This window comes from Heloderma suspectum, chromosome 1 (assembly GCF_057233095.1).
Source record: "Heloderma suspectum isolate Gila_16-S chromosome 1, 16-S_ref, whole genome shotgun sequence".
Lineage (NCBI taxonomy): Eukaryota > Metazoa > Chordata > Lepidosauria > Squamata > Helodermatidae > Heloderma > Heloderma suspectum.
Genome location: NC_139458.1, coordinates 427280077 through 427300788, shown reverse-complemented (window position 1 = coordinate 427300788; position 20712 = coordinate 427280077). Strand labels below are relative to the sequence as shown.

Below are 20712 nucleotides of genomic sequence, written 5' to 3'. Positions count from 1 at the left end.
GGAATGTATGTGTGAAGAACAATATGTGGACATATTCTCTTTTGTTCTAGATATTTTGTGTATTCAGGATGCCTGTTCTAATGCTTGATAGGTATTTAATTCTAACATCTGTAGGTCACGTTAATGAAAATATTGACAAGACCCTTAACTCAGACAGTGCAAATGTCACTGTTAGAATACCAGCACATTCCTGTTAAAGAGAATATAAATAGACTTCAGGTACCATAATTGATTTTTTCTAACAGCTGTTTCCTATTTCATGTTCTAGTACTTTTGGACTTTAAGCTTGATGGTGGTTCTCCCCCTCCCCCTTTTTTTTAATATAATAATAGACATGGCTTTATGGCATCTGTATTAAAAATGGGTAATTTTCCTTATGGTCCCTGTCTTCCTGCTGGGTTGATAATGTTTTGATGTATTTTTCTTGTGCTCTGATGAGAGGTCTGCTGCTGCTGCTCTGACATATTCATTTGGATGAATAATTATAATGTGCACAATGTCAAGCTGAAGATGGTAGGGTTTTGTGCGTCATGACAAGCCTAGTAGCCAGTGCAGGTGTCTCACAGCATGATCAGTAGCAGCCAGTGTATTCTGGCTCAGAGGAGACATTTTAGAATAGTCAGAAATCAGCACCAAGGGCAAGGCTGCTGCCATTATTCCATGTGCCAAATAAACGGAGAGCTTCCCAATGACAAGTGCTACTACATCTACTTACATCAGTTACATACTTTGTTTTTTCTCATTAGCCAAATATATTTGCAGTCTACACCATTTTTGAAAAATACACAGATAGTGCATATAATTATTCACAGGCCCTCATATTAAAGCCCTGCCTTTCCCTTTGAATTTTTAGTTAAAATTATTTCCAGTAAAATATGTGATGCTGGATCTTCAAAATAAGCCTGGTGTATTTTTAAGTTCTATTGCTAAGCCTGCAACGGAATTGTGGAATATTGAATCAATTACATGCACAAAAGCTTGGATGGTTGACAAGGGGAGGTTTTTGTTTTTTAAAAAAGATTTCAGATCCGACACTTCTTTTTTTTGCTAGTGGATATGTGGATTGGGAGGGGTGCTGAAGAGAGGGTTCAGCCTGAGTAAATGACAAATGGAAACCATTTTCCAGGCAAATCTGAAAGAATCATAAATTACTAAGAGAAGAGACCTAGCAGGTCATCCAATCCATACCCCTGCTGTGTCAGAACCTGTTCACTGCAGTGCATTTTTCTCATGTTTTTGTCTTAATCCTCCAATCAATGTAGTGGATATTGCCTAGCCTAGTAAGTCTTTCCCTCCATTATTTAGTTGAAAGGAATTTTAATTTCTTCATAAGTTTCTGCTGTGGACTTTTGCTCTTAAGTTATGTGGTTGTGTACCCCAAAGAGATTTTGCACATCCTGGAAGTAGCTAAAATCAGTGGATTTGTGCTGCAGAGATACCATTAAAACATCCAAATGACTGTTGCTAACATTTTTCAAAAGACCTGTACAAGCAAGGAAAAGGTGGGAGAACTTTGCATCATTCCTTCTACTTGCAAACTCAAATAGTCAAGTGCCTATACGTTTGGAAGCATGTTGGGCCCCCCTAAAAATAAGAGATTGGTTTCTACATACTTGGGGGACTTTCCAGGAATGCAGAAGTATATATGTTTGTAAATTAAAACATTTTTTTAAAATCTTCCAACCTGTCTGATAAGAGCTTACAGAATGGTGATAGTAGTTGAACCTATAGACCCTATAGGCTCAACTGCCATCTCATTCTGTAAGTTCACAGGTTCTTGAAAGGCAGTTTTGAAGATTTTTTTTTTAATCTGTAGCATAGAGAGAGGGGTGGGCTGACAAGAAGTCAGGCAGACAATGACCTGGTTCACACAACACAACAACCCACCACAGTGGCTTGTCATGATGTCTGAACCCGGCATAGTTTCTGCAGGGTGGCTTATTTTTCATGAGAGTGAGCCCATAGTTTGTCCTTGGGTTGTTCACGGTGGCGTTTTCAGGGTGGTTTGTCATGACGTCCGAATTTGGCAGTGTAGGTTCTGCATAGCTTGTTTGAAAGGGCTACAGAGGTGCTCGACAAGAGTAGCGAAAAACCTGAATGTTCCTTGCAGTGCCCTCTGCCTCTCCTCCTCCAGCTCCCTCCTGCAGCTTGATGCTGCACTTGACAGTGACTGGCTTTATCCTTTTCTGAGGCAAATTAGTGCAGCTACATGTGAATGCCTGATTGACTTACCTCTGGGTAAGCACATGCGCCCCAATTCAGGACCATGGTGAATCAGGAGGGGGGATTTCAGCTTCCCCCCTCCTGTTTTCATGCTGAAATCCCGCCCCCCGTGCTATATAGCACAATGGGGGTGGGGGTGGGGAGCATCCTTTATCCCATTTCCACTCTTGAATATCCCCCCCCCGCCGCGCTCCTCCAAGAGGCCTGAAAAAGGCTCCTATTTGGGGCTCCCTGAAATCAAACTTGAGTGTTTCTTTAGGGGCTGGAGAATGGTACTGAAAGCAAGCATGAATAGAAATGTTGTGGTAGTCTCGTGCTTCAAGAGTGGGAATCATTATCAAAGCATGCCACAGGGAGCTGATATCACATCAGTGTCTGAGAACTGCTTCATACATTATAGTCCCAATGAGAAGTCCCTAAAGGAGGCTTCTATCTGCCAGTGAGTATTCGGAGCTAAACTAGATGCTATGTTAAACATGTTTTTGCTTTTTGCTTTTAACCTTGAAGTAAGCCCATAGGGCGCTGATATGTATTGGGACCACTGTGTACAGGTAGGGGATTTTTAAACCTCCCACCCACCCCCGAATAGAGGGTTTTTTCTTTTTTTAACTCCCAACCAGCTTGGGGGGGGGGATTGGGGGCAGGAGGTGGCTGGGTGTGAAGGTTTAAATCTGCCCTACTCATGTGAGGTTGTCATGATCTTGATTGGGGCCCTCTGTGCTTATTTCAGGGTTAAGAATTGTGAAGATCAGCTGCACACTATGTATTTAACCTAGCATTTAATTTTGTCTTCAGAGGTCACAATATTTAAATATTTCTCACTGCATAGAGGCTCACTCATTGATCATCAATGAACATCACTTGCAGTTTGCATTGTTGAGTTTTTGGGGTTAATTTGGACACTTCCACAGCATGCTCTATCTACCTGCCTGCTACTACCCAGATTTCAACATGCTACAGTGTCACAGTCCAACTAACTGACTAAAAAATGAAAGCCACCCCTTTTTACCATGTAAGTGAATGGCTGCCATTCACTTGAATGAGTAAAAATAAAGCACTGTAGTGGTGTAAGTGTTGCTGTAAGGGCAAAATTCCACCAAACCATAGCGCACTTCCCCCTCCCTGCCAGAAAGAATGCTCCGCTCCAACTGACAGTTGCCCTGGGACTGCAGAAGGATGGGGAAAGAACACTCTGGCCCCATCCATTGGCCTAAGGAACAAGAGCCTCATTCAAGCAAGAACACCACCAAGCCTGGCCCAAAGTGCATATAAATACTCGCTTCTAGTTCATCACTTTGTTCTGGCCTTGAAAAACTGGTCTTCCCCCTCTCCCTTTGTAATCCATGCTCCTTTTCTTGGGAGTCTTGTTGTTTTCATTTGTAAGCCTGTTGGCATGATCAGTCTCTTTTTTTTATTAGTGTGCGCCGCTTTGGGAGACGGTGTTTTTCTGAAAAGCGTGATAAAAATGCCTTGAATAAATTAGATGTGTCTGTATACAGATTGGCTGGTATGCCAACTGTGCCTTACCTGGAGTGGCCAGACCTGGATTTGATTACTGTAATGCACTGTGCATGAGGGTTCCTAAAAACCCTTCAGAAATAAAACGGTACTTTAAGAATTCTAATCGGTGCCAGATTTGGGGAGCATGTGACTGGAAACACATTAAACATAAAAAGATTATAATAGAAATTCATGAAGGTGGCTACTATGTACGTATGTAAAACTGAACCCTGACTGGTAGTTTCTGTGTACTCGGAGGAGACCCCAGCTCTGCTGCTGTATAAGTTATATATTCATTTGTAAATTTAAAAGAAAAAGGAAATCTAAAAAACAAAACCCTAACCAAGACTTGAATGAATTCCATAACCTATGAAATGTTAATGGTGTCAGCTGAAGGATTGGGGGAGAAGGAAATTGGCATGCTTGAACCCCTGATAGCTAATAGTGACCTGGAGATGGCAATTAGGGAGACGCGTATGGTGAGGTTAAAAGCCTCACCATGCTATATAGGGAGCTATCAGACATCTTTCCCCCTTTGCACTCTCCTGCTCTCTGCAAGCCCTCCAAAATGCTACAAAGCTTCACTTTCAGGCTGGTTGGAGCCCTGAAAGAAGCACTTCTGTTAGGAGCTGAAGATACACTGAAACTTTTTGTTGTGGGTCCCCACTTGTTCATATTTTATTTTCAAACTTGATGGTGGTATTTTTGAATAAAAATAATCTTTATTCCAGTCTGCTCCTTTTATTTTTTTATGAATTTGTTTTGTTTGCATGAATTTTAACAATAATGCTACAAAGCACACTGTGTAGGGAGCAAAGGTGCCATTCTGCGTGTAGAAGGCCTCTTTTGCTCATGAAAGAGATATTTTGCACCTTCTGCTAGAGCACTTCATGAAAAAGTAAAAGTAAATTGAATGATGTTCTGTGCAAGTATGAGAACTGTTGTAGAACCTATCTGTTACAGAGCTTCACAAGCTCTTGTACAAGTATCTGTGGCACAGCAAGAGTGGCTTATTATCCTTCTGCTCAGTTATTTGGCCTCAACTCTGAATTCCTTGTCACTTTTAATGTTATTTATGGTGGATTGTACTAGAGTTTGTATATCACCTCAAGTACTCACGGGGTGTGTGTGGGGGGGTAATCCATACATTTGATAGCTAAATAAATATCCTCTATCTAGAATCACAAAGGATCAGATTAGCTATTTATTTCTTTACCAAGTATCTTGTCACAGATAAAAATGGGATCCATGCAAATTGCTTAAAGGAGAAGTGTTCAGAAAAAAACTGGTTAAAGTATAAAATGGATGATAAACTCTTTATGATTTGCATGACAAAGTAATGTGGCTGATTTTAAGATAGAGATTCAGATATGCATATGGAAAGTCAGTTGGCAACATCAATGAAGCATGCAAATAAGATCAGATGAGCTGATCACTTTAAGAAAAGATTTGGCCACCTTTTAAAGAACATTATCGAAAAATTGCAATTAGTATTAAAATTAATTGGATTTCAAAATGTATCTGTGGATTCTATTCCCTTGATGTTTCTTTATTTCTACTGAAAATCCTCTGAATTCCCTAAAGATAAAGATAAAAATGATTATTAGAGGATTTATCTGTATGTGATGTAGGGAAATGTGAAAAATCAAAATGGAAAGCAACTGTTGCAAGTACCAGAAAATTATGCTATTAATTTAAGTGTCATCAGAGCACAAAAGATCACATTCCAAGACAGTGTGAAAATTATTAAAATACTGGAAATAATAGTACTTAAGATGAAGATATTATGCTCTAAGATCTGGTTAAGTGACTGACACTATTATATCACTTCAGGTATTATAAAAGTAACAAAATGCTTTTAAAGATAATAAGCGTTACATTTTGAGATTGGCAGTATTCACACTTTTCTGCTTAAGTGCTTTCTCACTTTAATATAATTTAATAACAGTAGGGGGAAAAATCCAGCATTTTCTTTCTCAACCTCTTCCCTTCCTCTTTTCAATATTTTTCCTATGTATAAAATAAAAAAGCCATCTAAGCAATTTTTAAAACATCCAAAACTTCATCTGTGTCATTTCACATTATGAAGAAGATTGGTAAAAAGACCCATATTTTTGTATTACTCTTAAAAAGTATAATTTCAATTTTTAATACTTTAGAACTGAGTGCTACACAACTCTGCTTTATAAAAATACCCCATTCCTAAAATGCCTTGGTTCTTTCAGCCATAAATTTCCATATATGAAAAAAAAACTGACATTATACAATTTGGTGATATACAGGCTCTACCAAATGTGTCTGCTAGTCCTACCAAAGGACCCCAGGATCTCTGGGACTCTGTTTTAAAAGTTGCGTTAAAGACCACACACGTCTTTCTCTTCCTTCTGAAATGTGAGTCAGCAGTTGATTCCTAGCACACATTTTAGTTAGGAAAAAAGCCCACATTTTCCTTGTAATTCAGTCAATTGCAGCATATTTCTAGACTTCCCGGTATTCCAAATCACTTGATGTTTAATGTTGTAATGTTGTGTGTGAATGAGTTACAAAGGGCTTACAATTAGGAATGTACGAAAGTCACTTACCTTTCCACAGATTATGTTCATGGTGGGGAGGGAGGCATTCCGTCCCTCCCCCCGGAATCCTCGGGGGGGAGGTGATCCGTTCCCCCCGGAATCCTCGACGGCCGGCTGTGCTCTGCGGCGGCTCTACAGAGCAGCCGGCCAGGCCAGAGCCGTCCGCAGCTGGACTTCCGGCTGTGGAGGGCTCTGGGTAAAAAACAACAACAAAAAACCGCGTACGCAAATGGCATCGGCTACAGCCGCTGCCATTTGCGTTCCTTATTTTTGGCCGTCTTAGTCTACGTAAATATTTACGTAGACTAAGACGGCCAAAACTAAGGAATGCAAATGGCGGCAGCCGTAGCCGCCGCCATTTGCGTATGCGTGGTTTTTTTTTTAACCCAGCCGTGATAGCCTACGTAAAGATTTACATAGTCTATCACGTCTCTGTTAAAAAAAAAACAAACCTCCTGACTGCAAATGGCGGCGACGGCAGCTGGTCGGAAGACCAGTCTTCGCAGCAGCCGGAGCCGCTGCCACCCGGAACATCCGCCCCAGGTAAGTCTCGTCCCAGGAGGGATCTGTGGGGGGGCAGGTCGTTCTGCCACAGATTTCGGGGGGCTGAATGCACTGGCATTCGGCCTTACCGAGATCCGTGGCGGAATTCTCTGACATCCCTACTTACAATGCAAACCTGAGGATAATCTCATAAGTAACTATGAGCCATTCTTAGGTTTTTTTATTGAACACTGTAGAACCCGCTTGTTATGAACTATGCAGTAATAAGTATACATAATATAAATTAATAAATACATCAAATATATATTTTTACTTTTGAATTTAAAAATAGCTTTGAGATGTATCTAGTTTTTCCTTACTTTCATTATAGTGTTGGATATCTGTATATCCATATCTATATATAAATACATTTGAAAGATGAATGATAATATAGCCAAAAAATTACAGTATTTGTATAGCCCATTCAAAACTCAAAAAGTGGTTTCAAAGGAAAAACAATCTTTTTTTCTGTTGCATATTATTTTACAGTTAGATGTATGGTAGATTTTTAAAAGTTGCAACAGGCTGTTATTAAAAGGCTATTCTCTATTTCTCTTGGTAAATTTCCATCTATAAAATTTGTTACAATTTCCTTCTCTCTCAGAGCTCCTTATTAAGCATTCACAGTCAGTTCTTGGCAGCATTAGAATCATTGAAGGAGTTTTGGAATGCTCTAGATGAAATCGATGAGAAGACCTGGGTACTTGAGCCAGAAAAGCCCACACGGAGCTCCACAATGCGAAGGATTGCAGTTGGTAAGAATAAAAAGGACAACTTTGTGTTAAAGGAGATAAAGAACACAGAAAAGAAAAACATTTAAAATTCTTAGTTTTCATATAGGATTATGCTTTTAAACAGAACATACTGATTGATATCTGCTATTAAATCTAATAGGGTTTCTTGGTCAGTGCACTATTAAATGTTTCAGAATTTAGATAGTAAGATCCTTGTGTTGTTGTTGTTTATTTGGTCAGTCGCTTCCGACTCTTCGTGACTTCATGGACCAGCCCTCGCCAGAGCTTCCTGTCAGCTGTCGCCACCCCCAGCTCCCCCAAGGTCGAGCCCGTCACCTCCAGAATATCATCCATCCACCTTGCCCTTGGTCGGCCCTTCTTCCTTTTGCCTTCCACTTTCCCTAGCATCAGCATCTTCTCCAGGGTATCCTGTCTTCTCATGATGTGGCCAAAGTACTTCAGTTTTGCCTTTAAGATCATTCCCTCAAGTGAACAGTCTGGCTTGATTTCCTGGAGTATAGACTGGTTTGATCTTCTTGCAGTCCAAGGCACTCTCAGAATTTTCCTCCAGCACCACAGTTCAAAAGCATCTATCTTCCTTCGCTCAGCCTTCCTTATGGTCCAGCTCTCGCAGCCATGGGTTACTACGGGGAATACCATTGCTTTAACTATGCGGACCTTTGTTGTCAGTGTGATGTCTCTGCTGTTCACTATTTTATCAAGATTTGTCATTGCTCTCCTCCCAAGAAGTACACGTCTTCTGATTTCCTGGCTGCAGTCAATGTCTGCAGTAATCTTTGTGCCTAGAAAGACAAAGTCTGTCACTGCCTCCATGTTTTCTCCCTCTATTTGCCAGTTATCAATCAAGCTGGTTGCCATAATCTTGGTTTTTTTGAGGTTGAACTGCAACCCAGCTTTTGCACTTTCTTCTTTCACCTTTGTCATGAGGTTCCTCAGCTCCTCCTCGCTTTCAGCCATCAAAGTGGTATCATCTGCATATCGGAGATTGTTAATGTTTCTTCCAGCGATTTTGACTCCAGCCTTGGCTTCATCAAGCCCAGCACGTCACATGATGTGTTCTGCGTACAGGTTGAATAGGTAGGGTGAGAGTATACAACGCTGCCGTACTCCTTTCCCAATCTTAAACCAGTCCGTTGTTCCATGGTCTGTTCTTACCGTTGCTACTTGGTCGTTATACAGATTCCTCAGGAGGCAGACAAGATGACTTGGTATCCCCATACCACCAAGAATTTGCCACAATTTGTTATGATCCACACAGTCAAAGGCATTAGAATAGTCAATAAAACAGAAATAGATGTTTTTCTGAAACTCCCTGGCTTTCTCCATTATCCAGCAGATATTGGCAATTTGGTCTCTAGTTCCTCTGCCTTTTCTAAACCCAGCTTGTACATCTGGCAATTCTCGTCCCATGAATTGCTGGAGTCTACCTTGCAAGAACTTGAGCATTACTTTACTGGCATGTGAAATAAGTGCCACTGTTCGATAGTTGGAACATTCTTTGGTGCTTCCCTTTTTTGGTATGGGGATATAGGTTGATTTTTTCCAATCTGTTGGCCATTCTTGTGTTTTCCAAATTTGCTGGCACATGGCATACATCACCTTGACAGCATCATCTTGCAAGATTTTAAACAGTTCAACTGGGATACTGTCATCTCCTGCTGCCTTATTAGCAATGCTTCCTAAGGCCCATTCAACCTCACTCTTCAGGATGTCTGGCTCTAGCTCACTGACCACACCGTCAAATCTATCCCCGATGTTATTATCCTTCCTATACAGATCTTCCGTATATTCTTGCCACCTTTTCTTGATCTCTTCTGCTTCTGTTAGGCCTTTGCCATCTTTGTTTTTGATCATACCCATTTTTGCCAAGAATTTACCTCCGATGTTTCTAATTTTCTGGAAGAGGTCTCTTGTCCTTCCTATTCTATTATCTTCTTCCGCTTCTGTGCATTGCTTGTTTAAAAATAATTCCTTATCTCTTCTGGCTAACCTCTGGAATTTTGCATTTAATTGGGCATATCTTCCCCTATCACTGTTGCCTTTTGCTTTCCTTCTTTCTTGGGCTGCTTCCAGTGTCTCAGCAGACAGCCATCTTGCCTTCTTGGTTTTCTTTTTCTTTGGGACGTTTTTTGTTGCCACCTCCTGAACAATGTTGCGAACTTCTGTCCATAGTTCTTCCAGGACCCTATCTACTAAATCTAGTCCCTTAAATCTATTCTTCACCTCCACTGCATATTCATTAGGAATCTAACTGATCTGTGGGTCTTCCCTTGATCCTTGAGGCAGACACCCTTTTTCCTCTTCCATTGTTCTGTAAGGCAGCGGCTGCATACATAAGTTTCAGTGACAGGTCTGTCACTTGATTGATACATTTGCATATGAATAAAACAATGCTTATGAATAAAAAAAATCCTCTGGATTGGATCTAGAGGAAAGCCCTGTTCAAGCATTTATTTATTATTTTAAAATATTTCTTGGCCACCTTTCAGGGCAGAGGCCCTCCGAAGGCGGCTTACAGCAACAAAATACGTAAAAAACAGTTAAAATATTAAAAACGATAAAAACAGTAAAATACTAATAAAAACAAGAATTAAAGCCAACGATAAAACCAGCAACAGGAACGACAGTCATATCAAGAGAAAGCCACAGTAAAATAATACGTTTTCAAGGCGTTCTTAAAAGTGTGCAATGACGGAGCATGGCTGACTTCTTATGGCAACTTGTTCCAAAGGGGTGGGGCCACTGCAGAGAAGGCCCTTCTTACATGCAGTCACCCATCTAACTGCTCTCACAGGTGGGCAAATGAGAAGGTCCTCTCTTTCTGATCTTAAAGGGCAGGCAGGCTGATACAGGTGAAGGCGGTCATTAAGTAACTTGGTCCCAAACCATTTAAGGCTTTAAAAGTCAAAACCAGCTGTGACAAAACGCGTCCTCTTTTCACCCAGCCTATGGTCCCTCAAGACGGGGGGTTCATCTTTGCTTCCACCTAGGCAGGTTGTTCCCACCCACCTCAGGTTTCCACCTTTAACCACCTTTCTTATACTCCTTTTATCCTAGAGTATAATTGTGTGTGCACGTTGAGCCCTTTTTTAAACTCCTACCTAGGTTAAGTATAAATAGTGTGATGAAGACTTAAGTACAGATTTGATGTAAAAGAATCAAAATAATTTATTTAGGTTCTTATACAGACTGAACTTTAAAAGATTTCTCTTAACCTAGCCTATGCTAAACTAAGGTCTGAAACCACTAACCACCTCTCCCTATCCCCAGGAGATGTTTATCTAAGAGAGCCAATTCCTCTCTCCCTCATCTCTCTTCTGTCATCCAACTGCCTCTTTTTACTCACTCTCACACACTTCACCACCCCTCCCATCAACATTCTAACTGACAATCACACAGCCCCAGGCATTCAGCCACTCCTCACACTATTCCATACATTCTTACACACCCACCAGGCAACCTGCAGCGTATGGAGAAGCTATAGGCCCTTAACACTGTGTTTAAATAAATAAAACCATGGGGCGGTTCTGCCCCACCAGCACTTTAAATTGGGCTCAGAAACACACCAGTAACCAGTGCAGCTGGCGCAGTAGAGGCATTATGTGATTGAGTCGCCTCACCCCCACCAATACTTTCACAGCCGCATTCTGTACCCGCTGAAGTTTCTGAACCATCTTCAAAGGCAGCCCCATGTATAGCACATTACAGTAGCCCAGCCTGGACATCACTAGTGCGTAGACAACTGAGGCAAGGCCTGTCCTCTCCAGGTAGCTGTTAAAATGCACACCTCCATATGCTCCCAGAATGAGTGGGGTGATGAGCTGGGCCCTGTACACTAGCCCTGCCCCCAGCATCTTTGTCCCCACCAGCTGCTGCCCAACTTTGTACAGTGAGCAGTAAGATCTGAAGGAGGAATCTTTGTTTACCTGAATATGCTTAGAATCTTCCACACAATTGGGAACCCTGTTTGCGTAGAACTCCTGATCACATGGAGGATTCTAAGCAAGTTCAGCTGAACTCAAAAAAGAGACCCCCTTCAGATCTTCCACTCAGCATGCAAAGGGCTGAGGCTGCAGCCAGTAGGGACAAAGACACTGGAGTCAGAACTTAGGATTTAGCCCATTGAAATCAATGGTACAAGTTAGTTGAAAGTGTGAGTTTCTCTGGATTCAACCCTTTGTTTTTAGAGGATGATGTAGATGTCACAGCAGACTGTATCATAGAAGACAAACTCCTCCTCTTGCACAGGAGGGCATGCCTCTTTTAAGATGGCACCAGACACAGCATGTTTTTTGTAAGTACATGAATTTAAAATATGTATCTTTAAAAAAAACCCTGCTTCTTGATTAATTAGAGGCGCTTTAATTGATTAAAATGTTTTTAATCGATTAATCTAACTGATGAATCAGCTAAGCATTGCAAGCCGAATAAATAATTACATATTTAAAATAAGTCTTCAGTACTGAGAAGGGAAAGAGCAGGTGAAAAGGACAAGACAAACACTTTGGAGTTGTGACTTCTTAAGTAGTAAATGCTTAATTTGAAGAAAAAGCCTAGCTCGTACTGATATATTGTTTTTAGAAATGACACGCACAGCATTTTGGACTCAAATCCTGAACTAAGAGTTATTGCAAATGATGTTCCTTTCCATGTGTGTGTGAAGTCTAGATGAGTAAGAATGAAGCCATATTTATTTTTAGATCTGTCCTTCTATATGCATGTATGTTTCAGGAAGGAACGTTTCAGTTAATATAGAGGTAGATCCCAGGCATCCCACCATGCTTCCCGAGTGTTACTTTCTTGGAGCAGACCATGGTAGGATAACTTCTATTTTTAAAAAAAAAAACAACAAACCACTTTGTCAATCATAGTAGCTTTTCTGTTGCAGTGTATATCATTTTAAGCTTACTGCAGGTTAATTTTATAGCAAATTGGGTATACTTGTTTCAGGCAGCCTAACCTAGAATCACATGATTGAACTTAATTTTTAGAAAACTGTGTGTGCTTGTTGCTCAGAAATTCATTGGAAGATTCAATACATTACAAAATCAATTTGCACTGTTTATATAATGGCACCCTGATCTAAAAGATGCATTTAGCTACAGCAACACAGAGAGGTGTCATGCACAGTATATGGGGGATGGGGGGGGGCTTGCTGCATGTTGGAGCTCATACCATTGTAGCAAACTCCTGAGAAAATACTGGGAATGTAGGTTTGTGCAAATATAAATGGATCTCTGGTGACCAATATCTCCTTAGAGTGATCCATAGTTTACCTATTTCCAGCCCTGTCATGCCATCTCTAGCATGCCCAGTCATTGTTTTATGTCACAGCTTTGTGCAGTGGTGCTGTCAGGAACTTGACAGAGATGGTGGAACTTTCCCCTCCCTTCCCCCGATACATTACTAATACCAACATGGTTTCCTTAATCAGAAGTGGACAGAAAGTAGAACACCCAGATACTGCTGCTTTATGGGATTCTTGGTGGACATTTGTATGATCCAGCAGGGCTCAGTTTAAGTTCTTAATTAAGATATGATCCTCATTATCACTTAACCCATGTTAATTATGCCTTAAGTGTTAAGAGATCCTGGGTGTGAATTCTTGATTGGTAAACTTAACACATCAGTGAACCACAGAGAACCTACAATAGGTATAATTTTAAAGATTCACAAAAAAACTACGCCATAGAAAACTGAACTCACCCCATCTCTGCCCTAGAAAACTGTGGTTTGCAAGTACTCATGGTAAGTGCATGTGGTACAGCTCTTTGATTCTAGATTGAATTTGAGGACATGATAACGAAATACATATGTGCTAATGCAATGCATATACAGTTCCTTCCATTGCAAAAGTATTCATGAAGTTAATAGTGCAGAATACAGGATACCCACAGGGTTGAATGCCATGCAGGTTACTTAATGTATAACATCTCTGAGCAGACAGTATAATACTACTACATAGCCAGCTGCCTTTTGGGTCAATGTACAAAAAAGTTAGGTATGAATAGAAAAATAGATATGTTCCTGACCATTAAGAATTCATTCTCTGCTGAATTGGGCAGCCAGTTCTAAACATGGCATAAAACTTCTCTATGTAGCTTCACTCCTAGGCTGAATGATTGCTTTCATTCTCTACTGTTCCTCCTACAGTCTTTTAATAAATACGTTTTTGTGAAGAGTTTTAACAAATATAAACTTTATTTTCAGTGGTAAATCCCCTGAAAGTCAAGCTGAACAGTAACATACACCTGTGGTAAGTGTGCTTCATTGTTGATTGTTAGTTAATTTCTTTGTTAGAGGATTGGCACTATATTTTCCTTCTTTTTTTCAGGGATCCAGAAATTGGCTTATTACAAAATTTGAAAGCAGTTTTAGAAATTGACTTTCCATCTCGGGAAGCTCTAGAAAAATCTGTAAGTTCCTCTCTGGTTACTATGTTCATCATATTTTGAATAACATATATTGGCAAAAAGTGATCACTTTATGGTAATATCTGGAAAAGAATGCAGGTAGTTAATACATGCAGTACAGACAGCTTAAACATCTTCAGTTATTAAAAATGTTTTTTTTTTTGTATTAGTGATTTGAAATATGATGGGCATCACCAAGAAGATAGTAAAAAGAAACCAAATGTGACTTAGAGTAACTTTTGGATGATCATATAATTACCAGTTTTTGTGAGTTCACTTATTAATAAGCGAATCAAAAATATTCTGAATACATTATCCATGTCATCTACTGCTAATTTAGTGATGTTTCATTGTAATTGTAGAATGTCCATGTCAACTAAGGCCCATTTCCCACAAAATGGCCTCTAGATTGAGGCCAATTGAAACTGCATAAGGCTGACCCAAAGTCCAAGTTATTTCTGAAAGCTCGTTTCTGTTTATATTTCAAGATTCTGCACAGAATGCAGAGAAAATGTGCATTTTGGAGAGATATTCTCAATATTTGTAGTAAAAGTCTAGGACTGCCACCTGTTTAAAGAAACCCGGTTTAAAGAAATTAGTCAATTAATGAAGGGTACTACTAATCAGTTAAATTTGCATGTGAGTAAAACAGTTTTGACTGAAAAAGCATATTTCCTTGTTTTTAGATGGTGCATGTACATGTTCCAAGAGCTGCCATCTTGGAAGAGGCATTCTGTCGTTCGTGTGTGTGTGTGTGTGTGTGCGCGCGCGTTGTGTGTGTGAAGCGGGGGGATACATCTTCTAAAATGGTCTCTGCCATCTACAGATGTTATAAATATCAAAAGTTTATCAAAAATAAACTTTAAAAAAGTGTTGGACAATTAATTAGTGGCGCCTTTTGTCAATACATGTTTTTAATTGATTGATTAGGATTAAGCCTAAATTGTCATAAATTAACTATCTAAGGAGATGTCCATAGGATTTTTTGGTGTATGGGAACTGACCTTGGAGCCAGTGCTCTGAGGTCAATTCCCAGAAAACCACCTCCCTGCCCCTGCCACCTCTTAAGAGGTGCGGTTTGTCCCGGGCTCCACACTCATACGAGCAGCGGCGGAAAAGATGGCGTTCCTGGGGGCAGGGGGGGGGTCAGCAGAAGCGTTGTTATGACGCTTCCTATGTGCTGTCCGGCCTCCCCCCCACAACTCCGCTCTGACCTGCCCTGGCTGGACAGCCGAAATCGGCCATCTAGCCACTAATACAGGGCAGCCGGAGCGTGGAGGAGAAGATCAGATCCACCCGCCCTGCATTGGATAGTCAGTCACCTCCAAGTTCAGAGGTGGCTGATTATCCCCACTGGATTGCACCCTTAGACTTTATTAGCAATAAATCACAAAACTGGTTGTTTAAAATTCAAAAAAGTGGGGAAAACACTGAGGTTCAAGTTAACAGAACAAACTATACCACCTAGTCTGATAGAGCTGCATTCCGTATTTTTAAGGACTTCTCTATGGATTGTGGGATCTGCTATGCTTACCGTCTTGATGGGGCTATTCCAGACCAAGTCTGTGATGACTCCCGTTGTGCTCAGCCTTTCCATGAAGCTTGTTTATATGAGGTAATGCCAAGTGTCCAGTACTGTATCTGTTCTAGGTGTGTATGTTTATCCACACACAGACTATATAACTGAAAATAGATGGGAATCCAAGTGTTCAAAATTACATAGTAAAGTAAGGATTTCTTACAAATACTTCGATGGAGATTATTTCATAGTACTCATAGCCAGACCTACATGGTATTGCTTGCTTCTCATATCATACCTTTACTGTGCTTTGCTTTAGTGAGGTGGAATTGTGTCTTAATTTGCCCCCTAAGTAGTTTGTAAAGTCTGGTTTTGGTTTTGACTTTTAGATTGTAATTCTTTTATAATTATACTTTATAATTATTATAATAAAGAATAGCCAGTTCCTTTGTCATACCTATAACATTGGAGGTAACTGGTAGTGATGGGTAGTCTTGCATTGTCCCAAAGGCCCTGCAATGTGGCGCCCATCTCATTTAATTTATAATATTTTTATACCAACCGCCAATGAAATGTTCATGAAGTAGTTAACAAAATACCATTTTAAAACACAAAGCATCCTAAAAATCTAAACCTGACAGCCAGTACTCTCCCCCTCCTCCTGTGTTTACACCCATTCCTAACACCTGAATAGGGCTCTAGTGGTGCCATGCAATGGATTTGAGCACCATTTGTGATCACACTCTTCTAATTATTTTTCTGCTCTCACATGTGGTTTGAGGAGGTGCAACCCATATGAACTATACCTGTTTTGGGCTCATGCTGACTTTGCCACAGCTGCCCATGGGTGCCCCGCACATGCCTAACATTAGGTTCTCTTTCTGTAACTCCATCTTAAAAGACTTACAGTACTGTTTCTCCACTGCTTGCTGACTTAGACAAGAGGATTCATATTATACCTATCCAGCATGCTTTACATTGGTTGCCTGCAGATACTGGCCACAGCTCGTTGTGCATTATTTAACCCATGACAAGCCACAGTGACCGCAGACACCAGGTTGCCTATGTTGCATAACCCATGCTCACTGGATTTGCACAACATGACGTCCCCTAAGCAGGGATTGCATATGCAGTTTGGGTCCCATGGCTGCCCTGTACATGCCACAGTGCCACTGTGGGTTGTTGAACCCATGGTGGGCTGTTGTTGTGCAAAAAGCCTCACTGAATTTGACTTTTCCTTATTTAAGGCCTTGGATAGTAGAGATTCTGCTGTATTTTGAGGCCTTCTATGAGTCTCACGATGGCGCTTATCTGTACTCAGACACCAACTGATCTTCAGATACAGCTTATAATAAAAGCTTGTACTTCTCTACAGTGGCTCCGTGGACTCCCTTCTAGTCGACAGAGTTTTAATGTCATCTTTGGTGAATGCCCGTATTGTAACAAGGTAAGGAAAAATGATGTAGCTGTGTAGTAATGACTACAGTTGTTCTGGGATGAAGCTGATTTTCTTAATCACTTTCTGTCTGGGTTCAGGCCTGGTTTTCAGACAGAAATGCCCTTGGTAGATGATCTACTCTGGGGACTGCACCCTTGTTAGTTCTGCTGGGCCTCTCAGCGCCATTCGAGATACCATTGACTGAGGTATCTCTGTGGGACATCTGGCTGATATAAGGTCCCCAGTTTATGGTGGTTGCAGTCCCCTATTATATTTCCCACCACCTAGTGAGGCTAGGCTGGTGGTACTTGAGACAGGGCAATTTTGGTAATAGCCTAATTATGGAACTCCTTCCTGATTCACCTTCAAAATGGTTCTAAAGACTCTTCTGTTCATTCAGGTTTTTAGTGCTGTATATTTTGTCACCCTTCAGTTTTAATGACACACTCAAATTTGTATTGTGTTCTTTGGTTTTATGAGGTTTTAATAATTTTTATTGTACATTGCCCCAGGTAGGCGGAGGATGCAATTTATAAATATAATAAATACCTGAACTGTTTATTTTAAAGTTTAAGTTAAAGTTTCAAAATAAAATTGACATCAACATGTGCCTTCTCTCCCTGGAAGGCTTCAGTGTAAACTTGTAGTGGTACGCACTTAAGTATTTCAATATTTCAAAACCAGTGATGGCTCTTGACATTTGGAGGTGAGGGGATCAACTCTTTGAATTAAAAGTTAGGATAAAAAATCAGGGTTTTTTTTTTTTTTTTTGTAATAAGTACACTAGAGAATGTTGTAAGCAAAATTCAGGGAAGTTTACTGATTTTATTTTTCTAACACCTCACTTTTGGTTTGAAAAAACAATTCCAGCAAATTACATTGAAAATGTCTAAGAAGAAAGTCTGAAATGGAATTTCAGGAGACCCATAACTACATATGCCTGCAATATAAAAATCCACATGAAAGGAGATATCAAAGGAAATACAGAGATAGCAATATTAAGACGAAGAGGACAGCAATGGCCATAATGTATTGGTACAATTCTTCATGTAGTACAGGCTGAGAAGTACTGCACGCAGAAGAGCTTGTCAAAATCTGAAAACATTCTGGTTGACAAACTGGAGAATATGTAACTCCATTTTCATATGTAACTCCATTTTCTATGGGTTTTTCTTCAATTTCCTGGAAGGTCTTGTGGAGATATGTCCCGTGTGGTGGTTCTCTATTTTCCTGATGAAGAAAAAAACAGTATGTCTATCCTTTAACAGAGATTTGAATAAGGACAAACATTTAGCCCAAGTAGTCTGCCTTACAGAGCATAAAGCTTGTGCCTAAGAACCAAGAAAGTATGGGGGTGGGTTGGGGGGACAGTTTGTGGGATTTCTGAAGGTAAGAACTACTTTTGTCTGAGGCGAACATTGGAATCTTTAGTGCCTCAGTATAACACAAGGAAACATGCATGCCAAGGTACTTAGCGTGCATTTCCATAAGGTAAAAATAATTGTACAAATTGTCTTCAATACCAACCATTATTGTTCCAGACTAGGAAAGACTGGCGAAGGGCTAGATTCAGTCCTCCGCCCCAAACACACTGAAGACCATTTGACTGGGTCTGCATGTGTACAGGATCTGGAACAGGCTTTTCAGACCAGGGAATGTATATGTTGCATCAGTATTTGCTCATTTTTCCTTAGGAGCGGAGCTAAAACCGGATGTGGAGGTGTGCAGTCTTTCGAAACATTTCCCTTTTCTAAAAGCACCCCTTTATTGGGCAGTCGAGGGGAGAGGCTGCGAAAGTGCGTGCAAGAATGCAGCTCTATTCTTGGCTCCCCTCCCCACAGCCTAGTTGTGATATTCTGGAATGAGCCTTCTTACAGTTCTTACTGATTGTTGCTTTGGCACCCTTTTTGTTTTCAAAGAGGTCTTGTTCTGTCTAGGTGGAGTGCATCACATTACCAAATCAGATTAACAACAGTACTGACACAGCAGTTGATTTTGAGCATTAAAGTGGAGTGAAAAAAATAATAAATGAGGGCACCCCCTGCCACCTCTGTTGGTGCCAGAAACGTCGTATTCCGACCCTTTGGCAGAGTCTTGCATTTTCTCGTCTTAGATTAGGGCACTGGGCTTTGTCCTCTCCAAGTGCTTTGAAAGAATACATGCACCAAGAAGTGTCTTGCTAGCATGTAGGCTTTTAAGTGGTGGAGGGTGTGCAAGCCTGACACCTATTCCCAGGTCCCATTACATGTAAAAATCTACATACGGGCAAAGCCTGAATTTTTCAATCTGTTTCCTATAGATTATTGGCAGGAGCTCTATATAAAGACGCATGGTTTTCCAAAGTGTGGCTTGTGACACTACTGGAAGTGCTGCAAGTGAGGAGCAGGACTTGGTATTGCGGATCAGGGTTCCATTTCTACAATCCCCATGGAACCTTTCCACAAGCACTCCATCATGTTTAAATTCACCTACCTTCTCTGATGTGCATTTGTGTGTAGCAATACATGGATGGGCGAGTACACATAGCAAGTGCATTTAAATGTGAGTAGGCCTATGTGGGACGCTGACATTGGTAGGTACTTTGATACAGAACATGGACAATAACGAATTAGGCCTGCTTAACTCAATCTAGAGAAGTAGTAGTAGAACAGAGAGTCATAAATAAGGTTTCTAAACTGCAGAAGATCAGGTCAGTTTAGATGCAGTTACAGCTTAAGAAGCACCACACTAACTGGCTATATAATAATGGATTCAAGTAGTCATGAACAGGGTACATGCTAAATTCTCAATGGCTTGCACCATTTCAAAATGCATTGCTGGGGTGGGGGGCAGGGAGTACTTGTTTCATAGCAGCTCCTATTACAATCTTCCTGCTCATGGAAGACTTATATTTCAACAGAAAAGTAACATTTGTTTTTCCATTTCTCATCTGTACTTAACATTTTTTTGAGGGGGAAAAGTAGAGGTAGAAAAGCAAGGGTTTCAACAAGTCATGAAAAATTTAATGCAATAATAATAATAATAAAAGAAACCCCACCACTTCAATCTGAAGAGGCTTCCTCAGTCCAGCCAGCATCTGCTTGTCTTGTACTTGGCTGCTTTTCATTCCCGCCACGGCTTTTCTGCGATAGGCAAGCTCCTTGTTTTCCTTTACTTCTTTAACTGGTGGCAGTGGTGGCGGCTTTGGCAAATGAGCCTGTTAAATGTACAAGCCAAGTGACCCTGAGTGCAGCCCATGAAGCGTAGCCACTGCTCCTGCATGGCCTCCATTCCACTGAATGAGGCTTGAGTGGGAGCTTCAAGCAAGTCCTTCTGAAATGAATGGCAGCTGCACAAGAGCAGTGTACCCACTTCTAGCAAAAGCAATCGGCAAGAATACACCAAACGCAAGGAAGGGCCAAAATTTGCAAAAGGAGTTAGAAACACACAGCACACTTGTTTTTTTAAGCTTTGAACACAGGTACTGCAGTTGTGCTGTCCTAAAGCAACATTACTTGTACAAACTGTTTAAAGAATTCTTGAAAAACTCGGGATGAATGTTATTAACCTTTACTAGATGTGAAACCAATAAGTTTCTGTCAATTAAACTCCTTATTAGCTATATCTGACTAAGGTTTTTTTTAATTATTGTGATGATTCTAATTAATGTCAATGCTTGAAATGAGAAAATAATCACTACTTACTCCATTAGTGAGTGATCTAACCCCCTAAATGGGGTGGCCAATTTCCTATCTTTCCCATAGCATGC

At 40.6% G+C, this 20712-nt stretch overlaps 2 protein-coding genes across 17 annotated transcripts in view; one reads left to right on the top strand and one right to left on the bottom strand.

The window, feature by feature from the left end:
* FANCL (FA complementation group L) overlaps positions 1–20566 on the top strand; it is a 66423-nt gene extending 45857 nt beyond the window's left edge. The window contains exons 8-15 of one of the 5 annotated variants that reach the window (XR_014786990.1): positions 7444–7594; positions 12326–12409; positions 13805–13850; positions 13929–14010; positions 14178–14274; positions 15506–15622; positions 16902–16973; positions 17835–20566. Coding sequence is in view for 3 of the 5 variants with exons in the window: in XM_084829299.1 (XP_084685425.1) it covers positions 7444–7594; positions 12326–12409; positions 13805–13850; positions 13929–14010; positions 15506–15622; positions 16902–16973; positions 17835–17870 (588 nt within the window). In the remaining 2 variants the exon portion in view is untranslated. Of the gene's footprint in view, positions 1–7443; positions 7595–12325; positions 12410–13804; positions 13851–13928; positions 14011–14177; positions 14275–14693; positions 14935–15505; positions 15623–16901; positions 16974–17834 lie in introns of those variants that run through there. The other 4 variants (XM_084829299.1, XR_014786991.1, XM_084829302.1 and 1 more) reach the window with 4 other exon arrangements.
* The window catches only part of VRK2 (VRK serine/threonine kinase 2), a 70772-nt gene continuing 67489 nt past the window's right edge, over positions 17430–20712 (bottom strand). For all 12 annotated transcript variants that reach the window (XM_084829286.1, XM_084829291.1, XM_084829287.1 and 9 more), the window contains 2 exons: positions 20002–20160; positions 17430–18194 (listed from right to left, as the gene is read on the bottom strand). In XM_084829286.1, coding sequence (XP_084685412.1) covers positions 17937–18194; positions 20002–20160 — 417 coding nt within the window. In that variant the 3' untranslated portion in view covers positions 17430–17936. The remainder of the gene's footprint in view (positions 18195–20001; positions 20161–20712) is intronic.